The sequence below is a fragment of the Rhincodon typus genome, chromosome 26 (genome assembly GCF_021869965.1).
Source record: "Rhincodon typus isolate 14 chromosome 26, sRhiTyp1.1, whole genome shotgun sequence".
Lineage (NCBI taxonomy): Eukaryota > Metazoa > Chordata > Chondrichthyes > Orectolobiformes > Rhincodontidae > Rhincodon > Rhincodon typus.
The window spans coordinates 5,948,121-5,976,074 of NC_063357.1; the positions used below are offsets into that span (position 1 = coordinate 5,948,121).

Consider the following 27,954-nt stretch of genomic DNA (forward strand, 5'->3'; position numbering starts at 1 on the left):
TCAACCTGGTTTTGGACTATTTGGGAGTTATCTTCCATTTAGCAAGATCAAGAAAATGAGGTTAATCACTTGCATCTCACTGAATTCTATTACCTCACCATATATTAGGCTTGGTTAGTTTAGGACAAGCTCTTGCTCTTGGCCTTGGCTTAATGACTCTCCTACTCTGAGCAGTGTGTACTTCAGGGGGTTCAGGGTAGGACATCCATGGCAGTTCTAGATGTAAGTCACAGCTGGCAAGATTGAGACACTAAAGCAAAGCTGATTGCAACAGCACTTAATTGACTTTGAATTGGCATTAAGTCTTTCTTGGCAGCCTGCAAAACACCTGATTGCATTGTCTCATTCCACTTGTGGGCAGTCATCTCTTGGCCATCATTACTCATAGGTGGTGAAGGGCTCCCTCGAGCATGACCAGGTCTGTGGGGCTGTAGTCACATGGACTTCCAGTAAAAGACCCAGGACTGCAGTTGGGATATTACTTGGTGTTAATATTGGTCCAATGTTATGAGTCATCATGCAGTAAATAAGCTACCTGTTACCATATCTATCTAAACCAAGATATGGTGCAGTGGCATATTGAACATGAAGTTCCTCAGACAAAATACTAATTAAGCTAAACCAGAACCCAGTCCACTTGACCAAGGAAATTCCACTAGAGACCACAAAACTAAACTTGAAAGGGAGAAATAACTATTCTGATACAGTTGAGTTCTGACAACTCTGAGCAGACTGTATTGATTTCCTTAAGTGGTATACTTTGAGCAAATGCACAATCAATGTCTGCTTTCCAATCCAGAGTGCAGTTCTTGCAGCAATTGTAGCTTCAATGCCATCACTATAGTAGATGTAGGGTTTGTCATACTGTTCTAGCCATTATTTGGAGATGAGGTTTTCTAAAAAACTTGGAATATGAGCTAAAATTTAAATGGTTTATTAACCCTAAACACTTAAGCCTCCTGTTTTATACAGGAGCTTCAAGCTAAGTGAAATCCAACTTGTTAAGATGGCCCTTAAAGTCTTGTCCTGTGTTGCAGTGATGTTATGCAATGTTGGTGGAAGGAGACTGCCCTGTGGTGGTTCTGCTGGACTATTAATCTGAAGACCCCAGGTTCAATAAAATCCAGAATGGAGTCTGATCATTAACTGTCAAAACATCAGGCTTTAATGTTCCTTCCCAAAAGAAGGAATTCTACCATCCTTGCCTGGTCTGGCTTAGATGTGATTCAAGGCCTGCAGCAGTGCTGTTGGCTCTTAATTACCCTCTAGGCAATTAGACCAGCAATAAATGCTGGACTAGCCAGCACTGCCCTCACTTCATGAATCAATATTTGACTTGAAATTCAATATTGTGTTGAACAAATCATTGGACCAAGTACACTAACTTTTAGTGTACTCACTAATTGTTTCTCAATTGCTCAATTGAAAGACAAATTTTAAATTCACTTGGAATAAGCTAAAACAATTTGGAGATAGCAGGAACTGCAGATGCTGGAGAATCTGAGATAACAAGGTGTAGAGCTGGATGAACACAGCTGGCCAAGCAGCATCAGGAGTAGGAAGGCTGAAGAAGGGCCTAGGCCCAAAACATCAGCCTTCTAGCTCCTCTGATGCTGCTTGGCCTGCTGTGTTCATCCAGCTCTACACATTGTTAAAACAATTTGGACTTTTTTTGCATGTCCTTACTGTAATCAGCAATTTGACTCACTTTGTCAATTGAATCTTTTTTACACTTTTAGTAAAAGGATAACCAAGTTGCTGGAAAAGCTTGGCAGCATCTGTGAAGGAGAAAACAGTTAACATTTTCAAGTCTGGTGACCCTTCCTCAACTGGTGGCTGGGAAAATGTCAGTTTTATATGCAGAAAATAGGTGGGTGGGGTAGGAGTAAACAATAGGATAGAGCTAGTAAATTGAGTTGGATCTACAATATCACTCCCTTTCAGTTCCCATGTGTTCTGCACTGTAGCTTGATGCAGATTTAATGACTGACTGACTAGTTCAAAAGGTTCCAAGCCTTTTGAACATTGGTACTCTTTCTGGTGGTTAAGGAATCTGAACCTACCTAACTTGTTTCCATAGGAGGCCAAACTGACTGACCAACTGCCTCTGATTATCGTTTGTGATCGCTTTGACTTTGTGCATGACCTGGTGTTGTACCTGTACCGCAACAACCTTCAGAAGTATATTGAGATATATGTTCAGAAGGTGAGTGGTTAGAAATTGTTTGGTGTTAAACAGTCAGTGACTTGTGCAGATGTTAAGAAGTAGTGTAATCATTCCAAAAATTGAACCACTTGTGCTCTTGCATTTCATGTTGTGGAAAGTAGTCTGCATCTTAGTAAATTCAACTTTTAGTTTTAGTTTAGTTGACAACTTTTTGTGCCTTGACAGGTGAACCCAAGTCGTCTGCCAGTTGTAGTTGGAGGGCTTCTGGATGTAGATTGTTCAGAAGATGTCATTAAGAATTTAATCCTTGTTGTACGTGGACAGTTCTCTACTGATGAACTAGTTGCTGAAGTAGAAAAGAGGAACAGGTATAGTAATCAATCTCCTACTTGAACTTGTATAGGACACTTTGTGCTTGGGCCTAAAATGGTTTGGCAGCAAGTATGGATTCCAGTTGATAACTTGAATTCTACCTTGGTTGAATATACAGCTGGAGGAACTGTTTTACTCAACACTGCCAGATCAGTGAGTCTGACTTCAGAACTTCATAGTTGCACATGAGCATTAATGCTGACTTTTTTTTTAACAGATGTCTTCCATTTTCTTAGTCTCTTAAGCTATTCAAATCAAAGCATCTACAGGTGCATTTAGTTAACTTCCTCCAAGCCTCTAACTTGAATTACTTTGCACTTTTGCTCACTCACAGGGCAGATTTTCACTGCTCATCAATCCCTGTGAGCAAGTAGGCCATTGTAATTTCACAAAAACAGTATGCTAGCTGACTTAGTCATGTGATTTCTTGAGCACTTCTCTTTGCAGATCTGTCTACCTGGTTCACTACCAAATTGGAGACGACTGATTTTTGTGCTGTTCAGAATGAGCATGCTAGTTCCACAAGTTGGCTTTACAATGCAAAGGTCATTTGCTGATCTGATTTGGCCTTTGGCCTCTGGCCTCTATTCACTCCCTTGTTTCCATTATACCAACTTTCCTCAAGATAAGATCAGTCTCTTTGCTCAGTGCCTTAACCTCCACTCAAGTGGATAATTCACATGGCCCTCTTTTCCTGCTTTCTCTCCTCCACTGGTTTTCCTGAAGGCTGCTAAAGTTGCAATCAGTTGAGTAGTTTTCTGGATCAGCCTTTACTTTAGCACTGCTGAATGCTAGTGCACTGTCAACTAACTCGAGTTTTTGTCTCTTCAGACTGAAGTTGCTGCTGCCCTGGCTGGAATCTCGCATTCATGAAGGCTGTGAGGAACCTGCTACACATAATGCACTTGCTAAAATTTACATTGACAGCAACAATAACCCTGAGCGTTTCCTCAGGGAGAACCCATATTATGATAGCCGTGTGGTTGGTAAATACTGTGAGAAGAGAGACCCCCACCTGGCTTGTGTGGCTTATGAGCGTGGCCAATGTGACATGGAGCTTATCAATGTGAGTAAGAACTACTCTAAGTGTAGTGAATGCAGAAAATGCAAATTGGGCTGTATCAAGCACTGTTTATTACTTGTCATCTTTCAGTGCTGCTTCCTCCAATTAGTGTAAATCCAGTATTTAGCTAGAAGTAGGTAAATATGACAGCTAACTTGAGCACATCAAAAATTCAACTTTAGGAAAAAGTCACTATACAAAAGTCAATGACATTGGATTGAGTATTTGCTGGATCATTTAAACTCTGAATATTTCCATGAGTGCTAGTAACCATTACTAAGCTAACTAGTGTAGCCCTGAGGAATTAAATCCTTTAACTTTCAGATTTGTATGTTTGCAGATCACACTAATTGCAAACTGAAGTGTTGTTTTTAGTTGAGTTGTAAAAACATATTTCCTTGACCTACTTTTTTAAACCTCTTAATGCAGGTGTGCAATGAAAACTCTCTGTTCAAGAGCTTGTCCCGTTATCTCGTCCGTCGGAAAGATCCTGAACTCTGGGCAAATGTCCTGCAAGAGACTAATCCTTACAGGAGACCTCTTATTGACCAGGTAAGAACTTCTTTTGGTATTTTTATCTTGCAAAATAGTTTTTGTAGACTCTTTAGATGTCAACTTTACATCTTTGTTCCACTTCTGGAATTGTTAGGAATGACGCATTTAAATTGTGTCATCCACAGTAATTGAGATTACTTTCAGTGCAATTACTGAATGGGAACTGGTTAAGCATGTGAAGCCTGCAATCTTCAACAGAAGTGAACCAGTTTGTGTGATCAAGGGAGTGGAAAATTGTGATACTGAATTTCATGTGGGATGTTTCAACTGAAGTTTTAAGTGGTGATCTTAATGCAAAACTCAAGGCTACCAAATGAGAAGTCTTGGTTTTAAATGTGGCCAACAGTTTGGAAATGATACTAATTCTGATGCATGTTCTAGAATCAGATTGTAGAGCACAACAAATCATTCATTAGCTTTTTTTGTCCAGCTTTATTCAAAGTTCAGTAAAGGAAAAAGCAATAGCTGGGCCAAACCAAGATTAGGACCTATGTGCACAGGAGGGTGGCATCCAGTCTCCTTTCTAACTGCTTCATTCAACAGTAACTGTTTTAGGTGCAGAGCCCAAGGAAGCCATTCAATATTTAGCATTCATTTGAGTCAAATGTGAAGGAGAGAATTTAACTTGCTATTTTTGACAATCAATTTAATTTCCCAAACATCCACTTTAAGGTTTTGGTCTACAATTTCTCTGGAAATAGTTGCTCTGAATAATATGAGCTTACCAAAATGTTTCTAAATTATCTCAACATCAATTTTACGTCTAGTTAATTTCCTTCTAGCTAACCAATTTCTAAATAGAGGCAGACATCCAGTTACTTCAAAGGATAGATATGCTATCAAGAATAGTGTTTGGAAATCTGACTTACCAGTTGTGCTTTTTTTCCAGGTTGTACAAACAGCTCTGTCAGAAACCCAGGACCCTGAGGAGGTTTCTGTTACTGTAAAGGCTTTCATGACTGCTGACCTTCCAAATGAACTAATTGAACTGTTGGAAAAAATTGTCCTGGACAATTCTGTCTTCAGTGAGCACAGGTAGAGCAGAAGTTGATCTTTGTACTTGCAGACATGTTAACATCTACCTCCAAATTGGATACACCTGTGATCAAGCAGTCTTGGCATATGAAATCCTAACTTGATCATTGAAGTTAGAACACTATAGCACAGTACAGGCCCTTTGGCCCATTATGTTGTGCTGAACTTTTAACCTAACCCAAGGTCAATCTAACCTCCACCCCCTGCCTTATACTATCCTCCATATGCCTATCTAATAGCCACTTGAATGCACCTAATGAGGCTGACTCCACTACCCTCTCTGGCAATGCATTCCATGCCCCGACCACTGAGTAAAGAACCTACCTCTGACATCTCCCCTGTATCTACCTCCACTCATTTTAAAACTATGCCCCCTCGTAATAGCTACCTCTACCCTAGGAAAAAGTCTGTGGCTGTCTACTCTATACCTCTGATCATTTTGTACACTTCTATCAAGTCACCTCTCATCCTTTTTTTTTCTAAAGAGCAAAGCCTTAGCTCTCTCAACCTTTCCTCATAAGACCTTCCCTCCATTCCAGGTAACATCCTGGTAAATCTCCTCTGCATCCCTTCCAAAGCTTCCACATCTTTCCTGTAATGAGGTGACCAGAACTGGACACAATACTCCAGATGTGGCCAAACCAAGCTTTTTGTATAGCTGATGCATAACTTATTCTTGAGCTAGATCCCTCTGTTAATGAAAGCTAACACACCATATGCCGCCTTAACAACTCTAGCCACCCAGGTGGCTACTGTCAGGGAACTGTGGACATGACCCCCAAGATCCCTCTGCTCCTCCACACTGCCAAGAATATTTCTGCTAACCCTGTATTCTGCTTTCAAGTTTGTCCTTCCAAAATGAATCACCTCACTTTTTTCAGGGTTAAACTCCAGCTGCCACTTCAGCCCAGCTCTGCATCCTATCAATGTCCCTTTGTAACCTAGAACAGCCCTCCGCACTATCCACAATGCGACCCACCTTCATATCATCTGTGAACATAGTTACTAATCCACCCTTCCACTCCATCCAAATCACTTGCAAAAATCACAAATAGAGGACCCAGAACATATCCTTGTGGTACACCACTCATAACTGAGCACCATGTTGAATATTTTCCATCCACTACCACCCTTTGTCTTCTAAGGGTCAGCCAATTCTGAATCCAATCTGCCACATTCCCCCTATCCCATTGCTTCCTTTTTACCTTCGGCATGAGCCTACCATGGGGAACCTTTCCAAACGCCTTACTTAAATCCATGTATACCACATCCACTGCTCTACCTTCATCCACGTGTTTGGTCACCTCTTCATAGAATTCAATAAGGTTTGTGAGGCATGATCTACCCCTCAAATCCATGCTGACTATCTCGAATCAAACTGTGCCTTTCCAAGTGATCATAAATCCTATCTCTGAGCCCTTTTCCAATAATTTGCCCACCACTGACACACAGTGGCCTGTAATTTCTGGGGTTATCCCTATTCCCTTTTTGAACAAGGAATGACATTTGCCTCTCTCCAACCTTGCGGCACTATACCCGTGGACAGTGAGGACGAAAAGATCATTGCCAAAGGCTCTGCGATCTCTTCCCTCGCTTTCCATGGAAACGTTGGTTAAATCCCATCAGGCCTGGGGGACTTATCTTCAAGTTCCTCAAAATTCTAAGTACATCTTCCTTACTAACATTGACCTTCTCTAGCCTACCAGCCTGTTTCACACTGCTCCTCCACAACTAGGTCCTTCAGTTGTGAATACTGAAAAGTATTCATTTAAGGACCTCTCCTATCTCTCTCGGCTCTGCACAAATTCCTTTTACAATCCTTGATCGGCCTTACCCTTTGGTCATTCTCTTTATTCCTCACACTGGTTTTTTCCATCTGATACATGACTTCAATCCCAAAGGATGCCACTAAATCTGGTTTTGCTACAATAGCCCTGTTTGGTTAAACTTGTTGTCCATAACTAACTGAGCATGATCTTTGATCTAGTATGCTTGACATCACTTAACTGATGGATCATGGATTCTGGATTTGGAATCCTGGGTATAGGGGAAAGCCTGCTGTTTTTCCAGTGGTCCAGGATAAGCAACATCAAGTTGGGAACCCAATTAAAAGATGTAGATATTGTGCACTTTCCTCAATTGACGAGGCAATCAGTGAGCTTGGCAAGAAACATTCTCAAACTGACTATATGCTGTTTTGTTCTAAATCCAGTAGAATGGGTTATCTTGTCTGCACGTTTCACATTCTGGTTAAATCATAAAATGGTTTTTGAGCCCATGTTGGCAGTTTTGAAGCATGAAGTAATCTGGTGCCTCACTGCTGTAGTCATACTTTTCTCAAATCAAATTCTAAGTACCTAAATCAAATCTGGCTCCACTATATTTTAGGCAGTGCAGTCCAGATACTAATCAGAATTTTTTACATCCCAATTACTCTTTACATTTATGAATCTGTCCTGTCTGGTTCAAAATGCCCTTAACCATCCAACCCCTTGTTCATGATTTTTGAAACCATCTATTAATGTTCACTCCTTTGTCTTGGTACAAAGACCAGTGCTGGTTTCTCCAATCTGTTCCTGATCCCTGGAATTCATTTGTTCCTGGGGACTAAACAGTACTGTGTAGTTTGAGGCCAAACTAATGATCTTGTCTCCATAATTCCAATCAATGAAATCCTAACATATCCAGTTATGCTGCTGGTTAATATCAATACAAATGCCATAGTTGGGTTTTTGTTTTTTATCTCTTGCACTGATCACTGTAATCCATGTAAATCTTTATTTTTTAAAAAAAAAAAAATGCTGGGCTTATTAGATTCTCTTCACCCTCATGTCCCCTCACCATATGTTGGCAATCTTGCGTGCAACTGAATCTGCTAGAGGACTACAATCAAAGCACAATTGCATAACTCTCTTCTCTTCACCCCCCTGCCCCAATCCTAGAAATCTACAGAACTTGCTGATCCTCACTGCTATCAAAGCTGACCGTACCCGTGTGATGGAGTACATTAATCGTCTGGACAACTATGATGCACCTGACATTGCCAACATTGCCATTAGCAATGAACTATTTGAAGAGGCATTTGCCATCTTTAGGAAATTTGATGTGAATACATCTGCAGTGCAGGTGAGATGAAGCATATTATAGCAAGTTTTAACATTGTTGGTGTCTTTAGTTGCACTTGTTTAACAGTGCGTTACATTCTGTAGGTGCTGATTGAGCATATTGGAAATCTGGACCGTGCTTATGAATTTGCTGAAAGGTGCAATGAGCCTGCAGTATGGAGCCAACTAGCTAAAGCCCAGCTTCAAAAAGAGATGGTTAAAGAGGCCATTGACTCCTATATCAAGGCAGATGATCCTTCTTCATACATGGAGGTGGTAGAAGCAGCCAACAAAAGTGGTAACTTTTTGCAAGATTATTCATCTGAACCCTTGTGTACTTTCAGACTTCAGTTTTAAACTTCTGGTCAAATGACTTCATGGAAGGTAAAGGTGTAGTAACTAAATTGCAAAGGCAGATAGGAAAGCATGTCTCTACAAATGGGTTGGTTGGGCAAAAATCTGAAATGTTCAACAGTAAAATGCAGAATTCATTTGACAGAATGGCTGCAAAAATTTAAGATGCAAGGGGACTTGAATACCCAAATCCCTCACATGTGCTTAACATGGTGTACAGCATAAAATGAGCAAGGCTAATGGGATGCTACTCAACCTTCTTGCAACTAAATAGTTACTTCTGCACAGTGCACTGAAACTCCATCTTGAATGCTGTGCAATTTTGGTGTCCTTCTCTATAACCAGACAACAGAAACAAGCCCTTTGGTCCAACTTTTCCATGCTGACCAGACATGCTAAACTGATCAAGTCCCATTTGCCAGCATTTAGCCCACATTCCTCTAAATCTTTCCTAGGTATAAACACCTCTGGATGCCGCCTTAAATTAGAGGAAGGATATTAGTATTGGAGGTGGATCAACTTATTAGGATAACACTTAGAATGAGTAACTGTCCCATGGGGAAAGCTTGGTGACCTGTGACACCTACCAGATCTTGAATGGCTTTGATAAAGTTGGCATAGAATACTCTTTTGTAGATGAATCCATAACTGGGGAGCAGTATTTAATTGAGGGCTGCATTAGGACTGATTCCAGGATTGGGACTCAAACTTTCAGCCTGTGGAGATGGGCTCATTGGAAACTTGATGACCTTATTTCCTCACCTAACAACAAATAGGTCAACCATGGTTAAATCAATTGGCTGAGTAGGCTGTTTTGCTTAATATGCAGACTGAGCTCATGCTCTACATGAGCAGACAGTAGCCAGGCTTTTAATCTGCTTGTTTTTCAGGTAACTGGGAGGACCTTGTAAAGTACTTGCAAATGGCTAGGAAGAAGGCCCGTGAGTCTTACGTGGAGACTGAACTTATTTTTGCGCTGGCAAAAACCAACCGCTTAGCAGAGCTGGAGGAGTTCATTAATGGTCCCAACAATGCTCACATCCAGCAAGTATGTTAAAGACTAGGTTTAAGTGTTATTGTTGGAGAAAGTCCACAGGCTTAGTATCCAGAGAAATTTTCAGAATGTTTGGTTTTTTTGGACTCAAACTAATCTGTCCACAGATGATACTACAAGACTTGGGTTTCTCCTCCAGTGCTTCTTATTATTTCAGATACAACCTCTACAGTACTTAGTGAAATTCCCTTTAAATTGTCAACTGCAGGTCAACTGTGAAAATTTAAAGCTACAAAACAGTTTTAAACCTAGATTTATAAGTGCAAGAAGTCCTGGAGTAGAAACCTGAAACAGTAATCAAATCCTTACTAGACAAGCCAATTGTGATGCTGGACTAGGAGATCCAGTTTGGATTAGCTTGTTCAAACTTAGTCACTATTTGATACCTTAAGCATATGCTGTTGCATCTTAACCTCCAGCCTTTTTATGTCATTGATAGGATGTAACTCTTTATTTTCAAAGCTAGATATCAAAAGTGGGAGCTTTTCTCAGTTGTATATTTTTCTTGAATCCTGGATGTGTTTGCAGAATCCATCTTTGAAGTTGCTTACTGAATTGAGATCTGGCTGTTAGTTTTTGTTTCCATTATGCTTATGGCTCAGTAGTGCAAACGCTTCTATTCACAGGTGGGTGATCGTTGCTATGATGACCGTATGTACGAAGCTGCTAAGCTGCTGTACAATAATGTCTCCAACTTTGGCCGTTTGGCATCAACCCTGGTTCATCTAGGAGAATATCAGGCTGCAGTGGATGGTGCTCGCAAAGCAAACAGTACTCGTACTTGGAAGGAGGTACACATTTTGATGCCTTTTGACTTGATCACAAGTCAGGATATTTTGACTACTCCAGCTTTAATTTCTCAACTGTGGTGTGTTAATCTTGGTTGTGTTGCTAAGATCATTAACACAACGGAGTACATCTTTGTCCCATAAGAATGGAAGTAAGGAGAATTGTTTCTTCAGTTGGAAGAATTGCTAAATACTTGAGGGGTGGCTAGTAGTCCTTCTCACTTCTGTTCAGAGTTGAAGTAACATAGTTACTTCAATAGGATCCTGAAAAGTACGTCAAACTTTGACTCTTCCATGTCAAATGAGGTTCAATAAACATTCTAAGTGATCCTGAAGCTGTCCTGAAATTAGGAGAACAAGTTGCAAATTTGTTTAACTTGCTAATTTGGTACAGTGAAGTAATTTGAATGGAAAATCAAACCTTGCCTTGGCTCATCAATACTTTGGCTTTTTCAGGTATGTTTTGCCTGTGTTGAGGGAAAGGAGTTCCGTCTGGCTCAGATGTGTGGCCTCCATATCGTTGTACATGCTGATGAACTGGAGGAACTTATTAACTACTACCAGGTAATGTAGTCTTTGTTGGTCACTCCATACTTTCAAGTCAGTTTTAAAGCTGAAGAACCTGTTGTTGTCTTGTGTACTTTGCACCCATCTAGCACGTTGCATGTTTTGCCACTTGTGTATCAAGTAAAATGAGTACAAAAGCCATTTCTTACTCTACCCACAAGAATAGACACATGGTTTTTTGAAACTAGTTTTTAATAAGTTACATTGAAGCTGTCCCTGGAAGTTGTGGAACTTCATGGGGCTTAAACAGTGTGAACTTGCTGTGTTTGTAATGATCTTTGTTTGTTTCTTGTTCACAGGACCGTGGTTACTTTGAGGAACTGATCACCATGTTAGAGGCAGCACTTGGTCTAGAGCGTGCTCATATGGGTATGTTTACTGAACTGGCTATTCTATATTCCAAATACAAGCCCCAGAAGATGAGGGAACACCTGGAGCTCTTCTGGTCCAGAGTCAATATTCCCAAGGTAAGTTAACCTTTCCCCTGACTTGATATGAGGGAGTTGTGTATCTTTCTGGCTTTCAATTACTAACTGCATGTAATTGCACAGGTGCTAAGAGCTGCTGAGCAGGCTCACCTGTGGGCAGAGTTAGTCTTCCTGTATGACAAGTATGAAGAGTATGACAATGCCATCATTACCATGATGAGCCATCCAACAGATGCATGGAAGGAGGGGCAGTTCAAGGACATCATCACCAAGGTAAGCATGGCAGCTGGACAAAATTTTTGAGCCATTGGTAAGGGGCAGTTCTGTAGATTAGAATAGTTTCCTTGTGGTTTGAACAAGGCTTTTTTTTTTTTTGGACATTTCCCCACTTTACCCTTGATTTTATATAAACTTGTCTTCACTTGAAAACCAATACTGGGAGATGTATTAAATGCAATCAAATATTCCCTGTATTTTGGCAAAGGGAGTATAATATGCAAAGATGAAGCTCACTTTGGTAGGTGAAATGGAAGGACAATGTGTGTAGAGACTGGTGCACAAGAGGATCCTGAGTAGTTGATCAGAGGGGCAGAACAGAAGATGGAGTTAAATATGAAGCAAGAGTCTGGAAGACAGGAAATAAGGTAGAAGTCAACTTGAAGGTTAAGCATACTTTTCTTGCTCCAATGTCATGGGGAATAGGAGAAAAGCTGAAGGCCCGGAGGTTTGTGGGTGTATAATAGCAGCTATGACAAATGTAGTCAAGATGTGTAGAACCAGCATCTAATTACTAGTAAATGGGGTTAATAGGGGATAGCTAAACTGCAGGAGGGCATCTGTAGTCTGTTCAGCTATGTAGAGCTGCACCAAATATATAATTCAAATCAAAAGCAACTTTTTGCAATAATGGTGAGCTAACCAGTTGAGGAATTATTTGATTCACTGCCATGGAGTTGGTTTGTGCTGTCCAGACAGGAGCAAAATGTTATGTTGAACAAAAAGGTTTGTTGGGCCACAACTGGAAGACTGCATGCAATTCTGGCTGAAGGATGATCTTGTCTAGCAGGATGCTGCTTGGGTTGGAGGGTCTGAACTGTGAACTTTGCTAGGCTTGAGTCCTTTAAGAAAAGCAAAGGTTGAGGGGACTTGATGTGTAAGATTTGAGGGATGTGGGGTGGACCAGAAGGGACTTCTAGTAGAGGAGTTAGTAACCAGCGGACATAAATTTTTAGGCTGAGATAGTAGGCTAAAGAGTTGGCTCTTTTCACCAGTGGTGGCCTGTGTCTGGGACTTAGCACCTGGAAAGGGTGGTTTAGTCCAATTCCTGACATTTGAGCAAATTTTGGTCTCTTCCTTATTCCCATAATGCCCAGGACTATGGGCCAAAAGCTGGAAAATATGACTAATGTTCTTTTGTCTGGCATGGATATGATTTGGATATGATATGAATAACTTGCTGAAAACCTGAACCTCCATTTGAAGTGTAGAAGATCCTGAATGGTCTTAAAGGCATGTCCTTTCCACTTCAACTTTTGGGCCAGTTCACATCTTGGACTGTTTAATGTTTTTGGCTGGCATGCAAAGTTGTTCTGCAACTTTGGAGCACTTGGAATTTTTAAGGAGCAGGACGATTTGAGTTGGACAAAGGAAGCCAAGGCTATTGGAGTAGATGAGGGTGGAATTTGAAACAATCAGATCTTCAGCTTGAGTCGCTGAAAAGGCCAAATCATAACTTCTCTAGTATGGAAGTAGGCCAAATAGCCCATCAAGTCCAGTTCCATACCAATGCTGTAAAGAGCATTCTATTCAGTCTGCCTACACAAGGCCTGTTAGATTCCCAGGTTAGGTAGACTGGCCATTTTCAGACTGGGAGGAAACAGGTGCATGGAGGAAATCCATGCAGACACAATATGCAAACTCAATGCAGTTGCCTGAGGGGGGTGGGAATTGATCCCAGGGTCTCTGGTGCTGTGAGGCAGCTGTGCTACCCCCTTGTCTAATTGCCCTGGTAATTTGTATGTTCATACTTTTGTAAGTTTGAAATCAAGATTTAATGTTTTTCGGCTATCATCCTGCATTAAAATAAGAATCAGGCTGTGGTCTGAACTTTGTTTCATCTAAACTGTCACAGCTGAAATGGTATGGAAAGATTTGTTCAGCACCTACCACTAGGTGGTGCTCAATTTCTTGGACTGTGCTACCTAATGGCTAAAGAAGGTATGTCTAAGCTGTGGAGGTGAAGCTATAACAGTACACTTTCAAAGTGACTGACTGCATAAATGAATTTGTTTGCATAAACATAAGCTTTCTGTATATTGTAACATTTGGCTAGCTGTAAGAAAAGATTTAGCTTTCATAATTACCTGCATTCAAATTTCATTGAAGGTGGCCAATGTGGAGCTCTATTACAAAGCAACACAGTTCTACTTGGAGTTTAAGCCTTTATTACTGAATGACCTTCTCATGGTGCTATCTCCTCGTCTGGACCATACACGTGCTGTGAACTACTTTACTAAGGTACTTCGTACAGTTTACTCTGCCAGCAAAAAACACACTTGTTCATATGAACAAGTTAAGTAACTGCTACTAATTGAGTCACTGGCATGAGACATTTTCAAAGTTAAGGACACATTGAATTCCAGAAGTAAAACACTGCCACGCTGGAAACAATTCAGGAAGGAGCTTGTTGCTAATCAAAGCAAAATTTCAGTGTTGCTAATCTTTAAAAATCTTTAATGTGCTTAGTGAACTGATTTGAGTCCAGTTCTGCAACAAATAACGTTTTAGCTTCAGACTTTGAGTACCAGCAGGCTGTTTCACTATAAATATTCATGCTGTCATTCCTGCTTTTTTTTGCCTTGCCACCCCCCCCCCAAAATTAGGTGAATAATCCTGTGATTTTAAATGCCAATTGAATTTGGATTTTAGTCTCTTAATTGCCCACCTAGTTGACATCACTTTTACAGAAGCTGAATGCCAAACTTTCTGGTCTGAAAGGTTTGTGGTGCTAGTGGAGCTGTAGGCAGAATAGCAATCACTTTTTTGCCTGCCACAGTACTGGATGTGATGAGTTTCCATACTATAAACCTGATGGATAATTGTGATGTCCCAGGGATTAATGAAGCCTTTCTGAAATCTTTTTGAACAGCTACACAGGAAGGTAGATCTTTCAGACTGTGTAGCATATTAAATTTGGCTTTAACCAAAATTCAGTGAGTCATCCACCACCCACATGACCTACAGGTACCACTTGCCTCTGGTACTGGTGGCCCTTGGGACTGAATTTATAATGATGCTGAAGATATTTGCAGTGCTTAGTTCTTTGAACAGGCTTCTACTTTGAACTTGTTTGCTCACTGTTTTTGATCATGTCTTGCGACAGTTACAAGAGAATCTCAAATCCAAGATTTGCAAATAGAGTTCTGGTTTTTCAGGTGAAACAGCTGAATTTGGTTAAACCCTACCTGCGCTCTGTACAAAGTAACAACAACAAGTCTGTGAATGAATCATTGAATAATCTTTTCATCCAAGAGGAAGACTACCAGGTAGGTGAAATGGAATTGAATCTGGTGCTTGCAAAGCAAGCAACTTGCTGCATTTCACTGTCCCATTTTTGAGCTTCTGTGACCTGAAAAGTAGTAGAAATTTGCTCAAAGCCTTGACAGAATTTCTGCAGATTTTAATATGGACATTCTTGAAGGTGTCTGTGATCTGTCAATAGACAGACATTTTAAAAACTAGGGATGGGGCAAGTCCTTTGTCCCCTTAAGACTGTTCTGTCTTAAAAGGAGGATTCCACTTGATTATCCCCATTCCTGCTTCTCAATCTTTCATCCCTGCCTTTGAATTTTGAAACTACAGGGGCACTTCTTCAAAGATTGTAAAAGCAACGACTTGTCACCAACAATTTTACCTCTACCCCAGAAAGGCTGGCCCCTTGTTTTTAAGTTTATTAATGTGGATCCTGGTCCTTTTTTGCATAGCATTCTTCCAAGTGAGATGCATTTACCTGTTTACCTGTCTACCTGTACTGAAATTTCAATGTTCCCTTCTCCAACTTAGGCACTTCGCACATCGATAGATGCATATGACAACTTTGATAATATCTCTCTGGCTCAACGGCTTGAGAAACATGAACTGATTGAGTTCCGACGAATTGGTGCTTATCTGTTCAAGGGCAACAACCGTTGGAAGCAGAGTGTGGAGCTGTGCAAGAAAGACAGACTGTATAAAGTAAGATCTCTGCTGCTTTTGTGTTCACTACTTTTTTCTTGGTCACCTGGTAAAGTGGTGTCAAGTTTTTCGTTTTGAGTTTGATCAAACAAAGCATGTGCACCCTTTTTTTTTTGTCACACGCTTGACACTGCAGTGAATGGTGTCTTACTTGATGGGAACAGGATTTTTCAAAGCAGTCTCCCAGACACTCACTTCGTGACTAGAATGCAATGCAGATAAGTTTATACTTCTCTCCTTTGTTTGCAATGAACATCAGTATTCATAGGATAGAGGATAACTTTGCATATTAGATGTCTTGAAGTGAGATTGATTTCTAATGTTAGACCAGATTTATAAATCATTACGAGTAATAGAATCCCTACCGTGTGGAAACAGCCCCTTCAGCCCAAGTCCTTACTGATGCTCAGAGCATCAACCCAGACCCATTCCCTATAACCCACCTAATCTACGCATCCCTGAACACTAAGCAATTTAGCATGGCCAATCCATCTAGCCTGCATATCTTTTGGACTATGGGAGGAAACCAGAGCAAACCCACACAGATCTAGGGAGAAGGTCCAGAGAATGGTGGAATTTCCACCAAGGGTGGAATTGAGTCCAGGTCCCTAGTGCTGTGGCAGCAGTTAGGGCAGCAGTCACAGCCACCATGCTGCCCTGTATAAGCTTTCAATCAAGCATTCCAGTTTTGAGATAAATACCTCAATACACTTTTGTGCAAATGCAATATCAGACATGCTGAAGGGGCCAAGTACTTGCACACTTTTCTGTGCACAAATCCAAATGCTGGAGGGTAAACTGAGGAACCTGTGGATGCCTGGACCATGTGCCATAGCATTGCAAGTCTAAGGAGAAAGTTAGTTTTGCAATACCATGTTTTGGATTCAGCTCTGGCTACTGTATCTTGAGTTGGGGTCTCCACAAAATGGAGTGAAGACTGCAGCCTTTCTGAAAAAAGGCTTTCCCCTTTTGGAGGATGGATCAGTTTGACTGAAAGCTCTGAACTACAAATAGGAGTTGAACTCTAGTATTAAAGGCACTGGTCCTGGTTTTTGGACTAGGACACTTCACAAGAAATAACAATAAGGGAAAACATATTTTGTTCGGAATGCCAGTCATTCAGTCCCTTAATCAAGCTATGCACCTGTGGGGGGTCATATCTCCTTGACTTCCAGTTCTGAAAACGGCAGCTGCCTCCAAGCCTGAAGTCTGCAGTACTCAAAGAAATTGAAGCTGTTCAGTGAACTGATTTTCGGTTGGTAGAGACATTACCATTGCCCAGTGGGCCACTTGATTTTTAAGTTTGTGTTTAAACTTAAGGCAGGTTGACTGATTCTAGTTTAAATGAACTGGAGGTAGTGTACATATATCCTAGTCTGCAAAGGAGGGATGTTTGATTTAACCTTTCTATTCAATGTTGGCTTTGCAATTACTATTTGAAACTTGAGAATGTTGCAAGTGTCCATTCAGACATCGCTATGTTTAGACATTAAGCAAGATGTTGTTTGTTATGAATACTTACCCATTGTTCCTGAGCATTGTTTCTATGATGTAGAACTGGAAGTAGAGTTCCAATTCTGAAGATCATGTTAATGCATAAGCAGTGAACTGATATAATGTAAACAAACTAAAATTGCATTTACATTCTCAAGATCCAGACCCCTGTGTTGTTAAGTTCCACCCATTAAAATTTCCTTGGCCCATTCAGGACAATTGGCAAGAAATGACACCTTTTGACTCTCTGAAGATGCTCTGGCTTAACACCACATAGCATAACTCTTGTATGCATTCATTGGATACAAATTTTCTAACACTTGTCATAGACAACTGAAGCTACTGAGGAAGTTTTTTTTAAACTGAAGAGCTTATCAGGTTACTTGATACATTGCTAAGTGTATATGCACAAGTTTTAATGTCTTCCATCTCTCTCTCCCTCAGGATGCTATGCAATATGCGTCAGAGTCCAAGGATACTGAGCTTGCAGAAGAACTGCTTCAGTGGTTCCTTGAGGATGGGAAGAATGAGTGCTTTGCTGCTTGTCTATTTACTTGCTATGACTTGCTGAGGCCAGATGTTGTGCTTGAGCTGTCTTGGAGGCACAACATCATGGATTTCTCCATGCCTTACTTCATCCAGGTGATGAGAGAGTATCTCTCAAAGGTATGTGCCCAGTATGCTGTTGAGTTTCCAACATCAAATGAGATTGACTGACTGTCAAACTTTATATAAACTAGCTGTGGTTGCTGCAGTTGTCAATTCACTTCCAGAGTGATTTTTACTGGGGTATCTCCTTGACTCCTACAGCGGCACAGCAAGTGCACACTTGCATTCCGGGCTAAATTTGCTGTTTTTTTGGCTAGTTTAACCTAATGGTTGTAACATCATGGTTAATGCTAATTTAGTAAAATCCTGATTACTGGAGTATTGCCCCTTCGTCCCATCAATTATAATGAAGAATGTTTCAAATGAACATGTAGCATAAATAAAAACTTAGAATGCTGTAAATCAGAGCAGAAGTTTTTCTCTTTTTTTTTTAAAAAACTCAGATCTGGCAGCATCTAGAAAAATCAGTTCATGTTGCAAGTCTAGTGACCCTTTCTCCAGTTATAGTCTTTGTTCCTTCCACTCTGCACATCACATTTAATGTAAGTAAAACAAAAGAACTGTAGTTGCTGTAAATAAACAATGCTGGAGAAGCTCAGCAGGTCTGGGAGCATCTGGAGGGAAATCTGTTATGTTTCAGGTTGAGTGACACTTCAGTTCCAACAAGTAGGAAAATTGTCAGTTTATATGCAGAAGACCAGGTCAGGGGAGGGGCAAGAATAAAGGTTGGGATAGCCCAAAGAATAGTTGGATGGTCAAAGGAGTGGATAATGACCTGGCTAGGAGGTGTTAACCATCCTGATGTTCTCATTTTATTTAAATCCTTGCATTCAAAAGAGTCTGTTCCTGACTATCCACTATCAATTGGATATAGGCTGAACTCATGATTTGGCAGTCCACATTTTGACGACTCAATAACTGGCCAAGTTAGCACAGATTGGCAGAAGTTGGGTACTAAAGTGCTTTTCACAAAGCTTAACATCTCAAATGTGCATTCAATAATACAGGTTAAAATGTAACTTTGGCTGGCATGGGTTCTTATTGTTGGAAAAGCCTACAGTACTATTGTGCTCCATTTTAATCTTTTTTTTTGTACAAAGCTGGTCCAATCTTATCATAGTTACAGGTTTTTAAAACCCAAAGATTCATGCTGGCTGTTAGGTCTGTAGCAGTGAATGTCCTGTAGAGCCATAGAGGTATTGTAAATGAAGAACAAATTGCTTCATAATCTCAAATCATCTAATTAGTGCTAAACTGCTGATCAGTTGCCTGCTTCTAAAACTAATGTTCACAATTTTAGTAGGTCCCCAATTTTTTTTATCCTGACTATTTGAACAGTGAGCTAAATGTTACATTCTGAGCTAGTGAGTGACTTCTGGTATCAAATAGTCTGATTTTTAGATGTTTCCCATAATTGACTTGGGATGGCTTTTATTTTAACAGGGATCTGGTGATAAATTTTCAAATGCATCTCCAACAGTGGATTTTTACATGCAGTGTTGTAAACGATTTTGTTTAGGTTTCATAAGCAACTGCTGTTTTGACATCAAGAAGCTAATGTCCTCAATGGGCATACAGCTGAGGCCATTCTTTATATTGACCTTGTGCTTAAAGTTTGTGTAGCAATTCTTTGAATCAGGTAGATGCTGCAGTTGAGATTGACAGCAAGAAATAGTTAACTTATCAGTTCCTTTACCCGCACCTGCAGTGTAACTTCAATGTCTTATCTAACAACCTTGCATTCCTGGGCCCCACTATTTCCTGTGCAGAATTGTGACCTCTTAATATGCTTGCTGTGTCTTGATTTTATTCAAATGTTTTTTCTGTACCTGTTGCAAGCTACCTGGTTTTGCTTGCAGATGAATGGCATAATAAAATTGGGTTTGAAATCCAGTTCAACTTAATGCAGCCAGTGTAAATTTAAGTAGTGACAAGTTTGCCAGTTCCCTTGGCAGATGGTGGCTGTGGTTACCTTGGTGATCTTGTGGCAGTGTCCCATCTCTGGACCAGAGGTCCAGATTAAAGTCCTGTCCCTGTCTGAATGGTTTGGTTTTTTCAAAATGCCTATTGCCTTGGGGCTGCATTTTCTTTTCCAGCTGAGCATAAACAGCAGGACTTTGATGCAATTTAACCTCGAGCTAGATGAATTATACAATGTACAACTACATTCAATCTGGAAGCTGGTTTGTGAAATAGCACCTTTTTAAACATAACACTTGGGGGTAGCCAGTGTCATGCAATCTCCCGAGTATGCATGGGATACTGAAGACATGCAACACTTTAAGTAGTCTCTGCATTTGTAAAATAAACATTCTGTCAAGCTTCCATCTTGCTATGATCAAGTTACTTGTCAATTTTATTCTGCCATCATTCATCTGTGTTTGTCCTTTCCTGATGTGGTGTACACTATGCTGTTTACTGTTCTCTCCCTTTCCCTCCCATTTCTCCTTTTTACTCTTTGCTCCTTTTTTGTTTTGCTGTTTTCTACCTGCTTTATTGTGCTGGACAAGTTTGGATTCTAAGCTGCTACCCTCTGAATTCCCTTGCAGGTTGATGAAATAAAGAAAAAGGTGAAAGTTGACTCATTTTCCATCTTTAGTTCTGGAGACTGAAACTCAGGAAATCTGCATGAATTGTTTCCTTCCCATCTTACACTGCTGCTTTTAATTCCACTAGATCCACTGCAAATCCTTCCGAGCAGAGTTAGAGCAGTTCAAGTGTTTAGTGAGGACCTTCGCAGTGACCTTTTAAGTCACTAGCAGGAATTGGCAGGTGGCCAAATAGTGACTGGTTCACAATCCCTGCCTTTTCAGAAACTAAAACCGGACTTTGTTTTTACCACTCTTAACTTTGAAAACTTTCCACTGTGGTATTAGACCTTTTTTAATGTGAGTATTTTAAAGATGGTGATATAAGATGCAAACTGTCTAGCCTCTTCAGAGGATTGTGAACCAGCTTATGAACTATTGTTAATATTTTCAATGCACTTTGACCAACATGAGGCAGTTTGAGGGGTTTCATGATGGGACCTGACCCACACACTGTTTCTGCTAAAGCTGTCCCTGTGGTGTCTTTGCTCAAAGGACTGGCTTTTGCCAAGTCATTGAAGAGTAAGAAAGCTGTTCACCTCAGGTACTCATTTTAGGTAGTTTGCCCAAGTGTTTAAATTAGCAAAGCCCATTTTAATGAGAAACCTTCAATACAATGGAATTAGAATGCAACATCAAAGGATCTTGAAATCAAGCCACAGTGAAGTGGCTCGACATGGTGAAAATATCCCCACAGGGCCTCAAGATAAGTGGGCAGCAGTGTTGTGGGTACAGCCATTCAGTTGCCCCCTCCAAGCCACTGTGTGTGTGAAAAATGGGTAACTGAACTGCAGTGTTTCTTAACACCTTGAGCATGTGCAACTCCATTTTGCAAAGGGAGCTTGTTTTTTTGAAGTCATGAAGCATTTCTGCTTGTCTGCGTGTGCATTTGAAGAGCCTGTTTGGCAAAACCACCTTGGGCCTCTTTTGCTTCAGTACTTTTGCCTCTTTTTCATGCACACAAATGCTAAAATGAAACATCAGCATGTTTTTATCTACTAAAACTGCAGTTTGCTGGCTGCAGTTTATGGAAAAGCCTTTTGCACCAAAGTTTCTGGTCTAATTTTTCTACTAACTGCTATTAACAAAGGGGTATGTAAAGAATTAAGCTGTTTGCAGATCAGTTAAAGCAGACTTTTTTGTGCAGGACTTGATCTAGTCCAATAACCATGATGCTTGCTTCCTTTAGCCTAGTTCTAGTTAGACACTTTTTTAGATGGGTTTGTGACTTGGTCATTGTTGCATCTAAGCTACTGAATCACTTCCCAAGTGAGGAAAAAGTGCACCAATCAGGCATGTTGAGAATGTTCAGATTGATTGTCAGTTAGCAGTTCCTTAGTGTTGTACATTCCCCTTAGTCTTGTGGCAAATTACTGACGAGTTACAATGAAAAGTGCTCTGCCTTCCCCAGAAAGGGAAACAGCATGCATTTTTCATGGCAAAGTGTAATATTCCTTCTTTTGGAAGGCACTTTGGTCTACAGAATAAGAGTGCAATATTAAAGTGCACTGAATACTTGCAAAGTGTATGCAATTATTGTTCTGTAAAGACTTCAATTTTATCTAATGTAAATTAACTAGAAAACAGAGCAGGAAGGACCAGTGGACAATAATTAAGAATTTATGGTCTTGAGATTCAGGCTGAAGATTCCATCTTCCAGTTATTTGTGAGTAAGGAGGAACATTTGGGGGGAGAAATAAGAATACAAAAAGCAAGCTGCAATAGAAGATTATTTCTTTGGCTACAATGGCCAAACTCAGCAAACAGCTTTTTGAGAAGCCATTAGCTTGTTCATAAGTTGGTTGCTTCCAATATCAGTTGCCCATGTTGGTAATTATAGCATAGCTCTGAATCTGCCTTTTGGCCACTTCTCTGCATACCTCTGACTAATACAGTAATATTAACATTAACAAGCATGAGCTCAGGAGACCATTCAATGGATCAGGTCCCAAGGTGTAAATATTGCATGCAGCAGTTAATTGTCAGCATATCATGTGGCAGTTTAAGCTCTTACTAACAGCTTGTGCACTTGCATAAGTATTTGATCTTGATTTTGTTAACATTGCTTGAACCTTGCTAAAGGATTAAATGGCTTGTTTTGTCTTAAGCACATGAGCCAGTTGATGAGTAGTAGTCCTAGAGTTGGCTGCTGCCCTGAGGAGGAAAGGGCAATTGAGTTTTTGTCTCCCTGCCCCCCCACCCCCACCCTGCACAATGGAGGCTGTTGTTGGCAAGTGCACTTGCTCCTGATGCCTGCCTGTTCACTGAGCCTGACTTACTACTTTCCTTGCCGCACTTGCTTACAGTAAAGCACTTTTTTTTGTAATGGAATGCTCCCAGCGAGGAAACATGGCTCTCCCTTGTCATTCCTGTGGATATAAACATCCTGTTCACCTCAACACAAACATCTCTAGATTTTTGTTGAGATATTCCTTAATATTTTTAACCAATAAATTATAGAAGTTTAATTTTCTTTGTTAGGCAACATATAGCTTAAACTACAAGAGATTCTCTACTTTTGTAGCCAAACTATATCCAGCTACAGTTGTTTCACTGAAGTAAAACTGGATCTTCTAAGGACCTGTCTAAAATTGTTATGAATCTGGCTGGGCTTCAGTTTTCCCCATTGAATAACTTCTGATTCTAGAACTGACTTTTTGGCTGATATCTGTGTAAATTACTTGCCTCCAGGCTAGGTATATCAAGCCTTTCATCTTTTCAGTCTAAGCTCACTTGGTGTAGAGGGAGCATTTTCTCCACTTTCTGGCTGTACTGTATATTGCAGGTATGTACAGATTGACTGACTCCCCCATACTAGCTGCAGCTAGTAACCAGAAATTAAATCCTGTATCCTGATTCAAATGGCTTTCTCTTTACCACTGTCCCATAGCAACATGAGACATTGGCAGAAACACATGATGCAGGTTAAATCTCTTTGCTCACCTCCAGTGAATGTTTACAACCCAATATCTACAGTCCCTTTTTGAAAACAGTCTATTCCATGGTATACCTCAGCTGGAGACAGTAGAAGCAGTCTGACTGTCCATATTTTTTACCTTAAGAGGCCTTCCCTATGATTTGTGATCAAACTGCTTGGGCAGAACTAGTCACCTGGGCTGCCTTAACTAAACGTAAGGCAGTCCTAAAACATGAACTTGGAATGATGTTTAATACTTCACTGGATACTAATTGCTATCTTTCACAAAGCAAAGTTGGTTTGACTTTCTTGAAGTTAAAAAGGCACTTTGTATTTTGAAATTTACTGTAGGATTTTCAGCCCTTCTATTTGGGGGGAGCTTGTCAACTTCTATATAATTGCTCAGCCTGGATTGCTAATGTAGAATATGGCAAAATGGGTTAATGTTGCCTCACTAGGCCCTAGAAAAGTATTGAATAACTCTGTTAAAGGCTCCAACTTTGTATATTGCCTAGATGCCCTTCTCAGCATTGGAAGGGATAACGCCACTAATCACAGATGGAGTCTTTTGTGGGTTCTTGTTAATGCAACTGCATTAGTTTTTGCTCAGCTGGCTTGTTCTATTCCTATTCTGTAATTTATCAGCAATTAATAAACATTCCAACTTGGTGATAGTTACTGGTTTGTCTTTGGGAGCATGAGTCACACCACTCTAGAGAGCACTTGATGTTTTCAACTAATTAAGCAAACGTTGTTTGGATGTGTTTTTTGTTTTCCTGCCCATGTCCCTCATTTCCCATCAGTGAACTGGGAGCCTGCTCCCAGTCCCCATGTTGCTTGTGTTGGCTTGTGGCTCACCTTGATTGGCAGTTTGAATATACTTCCTAAAGTCCTGCATGCAATTTCCTTAGTGAGGAGCTTTTTAATCGGAACACCAGGATTTAGAGGAGAAAATAACATTCTGGTCTGCATTCAAAGCAGCAGTTTTTTAAAAGGTTCCAGAAACTGATCAATAAACTGAACTAGTCAGCCTTGCTGTACTAGTTAAGCTGTTTGTTTGCATTATAATCCATTGAATGGTCACTTCCCTGCTTTGGAAATTTTTTCTAACTTGAGCATTCATAAGGCTTTTCCTTCTGATCAGGAAACAAATCTTGCCCATGTGGGACATGTGACTGGTAATTGTTTGGTAATTGTTTGGGTTTTTCAGGTGGATAAGTTGGACATCTCTGAATCTCTGAGGAAAGAGGAGGAACAGGCTACTGAGACAACCCCCATTGTTTATGGTTTGTTGCTTGACCTTTCTTTGCTTGTTAACTGGTGACAAATTTCATTGTAAATGCCTGAGTAAATTGAAGTGCTATAATTCAAATCCTTCAATGAACAGATCGCTTTCAATCAGTAAGTGACTACATGAGTGCTAACCTGTAGGCATAAGTAGCATGTTTGACCTGTGCACGCTAAAGTCAAATGCCAAAGCCTGGATCAAATTCAAGCTGATTATTTGACTGGTTCAGCACATTGTGCTTCAAATGAAGTGCCAGATGGGTTTATTATCAACCACCTCTTAACTATTTTACTAGATTGTTCAGTTCAAATTGCTTGCTCCAAACTCTGATCCTAGTGACACTGTCTGATCACTTCAGTGAAAGATTGTGGTGCTTGTATCTAGGGCACTAATCTGTTGCTCAGTGGTCTTGATTAATCCTTTTGAATCCACTGTCCATGACCTTGTCAGCTGTAGTGAACCCTGAAATGCAAAGCAGTTCAAAAGATTGATCATCCCAAAAAAAGGGATGGCCTTGTGTGGAAAAACTTAACACGTCTACTATGGACTGCTACCCACAGTCTCTCTCTTTATTTTTTTGAGGAGGCAGTGGTCTAGTGGTATTATCACTGGGCTGTTAATTTGGCAACCCAGGTAATGTTCAAATACTGCCAGAGTAGATGGTGGCATTTGAGTTCACTAAATATCTGCTATTGAATCTAATGACCATGTAACCACTCAATGGTCAACTAAACCCATCTGGTTCACTCGTTCCCATTTTTCAGGAAGGAAAATGCCATCCTTACCCTGTCTGGACTACATTTGACTCCAGACCCACAGCGATGTGGTTGATCCTTAAAATTTAAGGATGGGCAATAAATATGGCCCAGCCAAAAATGCCCCATTGAGTGAAATTTTAAAAATTGGCTCACTTAACTGGCTGAGTGAAAGGTTAAATGGAGAGATTTGTCAGATGCAATGGTCATCTCATTGGAGCTGGGTGTTATTTTATGCTATGATCTTAACAGACCATAGTGTGGTGTTCTCATTAGACAACTGATTTAACCTGAATCACAAGCAAGGAGAGAGACTGAGGAGTTGTGCTGGTGCAGGAATTGAACCTGTTGCTGTCACTGCATCACAAACCAGCTGTGCAGCCAACTGCAAAACCAACACCATTTCATTAGTGAAGTTCTACACTAGTAACCATAGCTAAAATACTAGAGTTCATGGATTTTTGACTGAAATCTTGCTAGTGATTGAGCCTGATATGCTCGAAGTTCTCTTTTTACTTCAAATGCCCCATATCTTGGATCACTTGAGCAAGCTATTTAAAATTGCCTAAATGCACTTTTTTTTCCCTTCTATGCAGGTCAGTCACAACTCATGTTGACAGCAGGACCCAGTGTGAGTGTCCCTCCACAGGCAGCCTATGGCTACAGTTATGGTGCCCAACCATATGCTCAGCCTGGCACATATGGGTATAGTATGTAAGGCAAAAGTTTCCAAGTAACTCCTGCTCAGCATCTGCCAGTTTCCCTCCATCTTGCAACAGGGAAGAGAAAGCAAAGCTCTTTATATTGTATGTCATGAAGGACTTCAGTCTGTCTTTTTTCTAGTTCTGAATGTTTGGATCACAGCTGTCTAACTCATCCCTCACATTCCATGTTAATTAGATGTGATTTTTATTTGAAGGGGAATGGTTGTTGCATTTAAAGTGCTCAGTGTGAGCTCATGTCCTGCAATACAGTCTATTGTAAAGATTTGCACTCTAGTGAGACAATACTTTTAATGTAGTATTCCCAACTCTGAGCAGCTTGTGGCTGTATTTAAAAAAAGCAGTAAATCCTATTGTATTCATTATGGTAGAAGTTGAGTACAGGACTTGGCTGCTTATGTTATGTTAAGCAACAAAAACACTAATCACAGTGCACCCAACACCATGATCTAAATGTTGGAAATTGAGTTTGTTTATTTAAAAAAAAAAATTGGCAAGTTCACCTGACTCATGATTTAAAGTTGAACTCCCAATCTATGCAGGCTGTTTTAAAACCATGCAGAGGTGTTTAAAGCCCCTACTACAACTGTTCCCTCCTTCATTGTTAAGGATGGCCTGCTGTGCTAATGTGGGACCACTATTTTGACAGTCCCTAAACCCCGTCTGTTTCCAACCCTGTGCTAGGTCTTGCATTTGCTGGATATTGTGGTGTGTTAGGTCACTGTCTTTGAGTGTACAGAATAAAGAATTAACTCCTGTCAGTTTTTTGTGCAATTTGAAAGCAGATTGGAAATAAAAACAGGACTATGAATCTCTTTTTTTGTTTGTTTTTGGTTTTTTTATTTGTTTCATTCTCGATCACGTCTTCTGACTAGTCATAACTAGCTCTAACTGATGGAGTATGTAAAGAAATGGGACTACAGTTCCTAAATTAACCAGGATCCTCAGATGAGCTGCTTGTTTAATAGAACTAAGTATATAACCCAGTAGCATACCAGTGAACATATGTAGGATCCACTTAACCATTTCACTTCCATTTCTAAACCAGTCTGTTTATGGATGTTATCTAAGTGAAATCCAGAAGTACTGAAGTCAAGCCTGCAACTGAACACCACCTATTTGGGTAGATACATTCTACAGTTTTTTTTTTTTTTTTTGGAAGTAATACTACTTCCTTAGTATTGGAACAATTGGAAAGCTAGGAATGTATTTGGAGTAATGACTAGCACATCATCCACTGAATAGTACACAAACTCACCATCTGCTGTGGTAGGATTCAAAGCTGGATCTCTACAACAGTGGCTGAAACTTGACTAACTCTGGATTTTATGGAATTCATGACTAACCATGAAACAATTATCAATTTGCCCAAAGCTCATCTGGCTCACTAATATCTTTCAGAGGGAAATCTGCCATCTTCACCTGGTCTGGCCAGTGGGTCTGAAGTCACAGCAATGTGGTTGACTGCCCTCAAAGCCCAAGCATTTCAAACTTATCAATCACTACATCTCAGAAATAAAACAAGACAGACCAGCTGCACAGACCTTTGCAAATTCAACAGGGCTCAGTCTCTTCCAGTGCAAATGCCTCTGATCTGGGGCCTATTCTCAATATTGGTGGAGATAGCTCAACACCCTGAAACTGAGGAATGATTGTCATTGACTGCCCCAGCCACCCCTACCACTACCACTGGATATGTCCTTAATTACCACTAGGACAGACCCAGCAGAAGTAACAGCATAGTGCTATACACTTGAAGTTGCCCTGGGCTGACTGTTCATTGATTCTGGACCCCATGAAGTCTCATGGCTTCAGGTTAAATGTGGGCAAGGAAACTGCCTGCTGCTTACCACCTACTACT

General features: G+C 40.4%; 1 protein-coding gene across 1 annotated transcript in view; it reads left to right on the forward strand.

Moving 5' to 3' along the window:
• Positions 1-26,908, forward strand: part of LOC109913180 (clathrin heavy chain 1-like) — a 32,498-nt gene extending 5,590 nt beyond the window's left edge. Inside the window, exons 2-20 of the mRNA XM_048612338.1 lie at positions 2,081-2,206; positions 2,393-2,535; positions 3,371-3,605; positions 4,032-4,154; positions 5,047-5,192; positions 8,135-8,318; positions 8,402-8,594; positions 9,541-9,698; positions 10,331-10,495; positions 10,949-11,056; positions 11,359-11,526; positions 11,611-11,760; positions 13,873-14,004; positions 14,922-15,032; positions 15,550-15,720; positions 17,659-17,880; positions 20,373-20,393; positions 24,539-24,614; positions 25,968-26,908. Coding sequence (XP_048468295.1) covers positions 2,081-2,206; positions 2,393-2,535; positions 3,371-3,605; positions 4,032-4,154; positions 5,047-5,192; positions 8,135-8,318; positions 8,402-8,594; positions 9,541-9,698; positions 10,331-10,495; positions 10,949-11,056; positions 11,359-11,526; positions 11,611-11,760; positions 13,873-14,004; positions 14,922-15,032; positions 15,550-15,720; positions 17,659-17,880; positions 20,373-20,393; positions 24,539-24,614; positions 25,968-26,089 — 2,754 coding nt within the window. The 3' untranslated portion in view covers positions 26,090-26,908. The remainder of the gene's footprint in view (positions 1-2,080; positions 2,207-2,392; positions 2,536-3,370; positions 3,606-4,031; positions 4,155-5,046; positions 5,193-8,134; positions 8,319-8,401; positions 8,595-9,540; positions 9,699-10,330; positions 10,496-10,948; positions 11,057-11,358; positions 11,527-11,610; positions 11,761-13,872; positions 14,005-14,921; positions 15,033-15,549; positions 15,721-17,658; positions 17,881-20,372; positions 20,394-24,538; positions 24,615-25,967) is intronic.
• Positions 26,909-27,954: the final 1,046 nt, after the last annotated feature.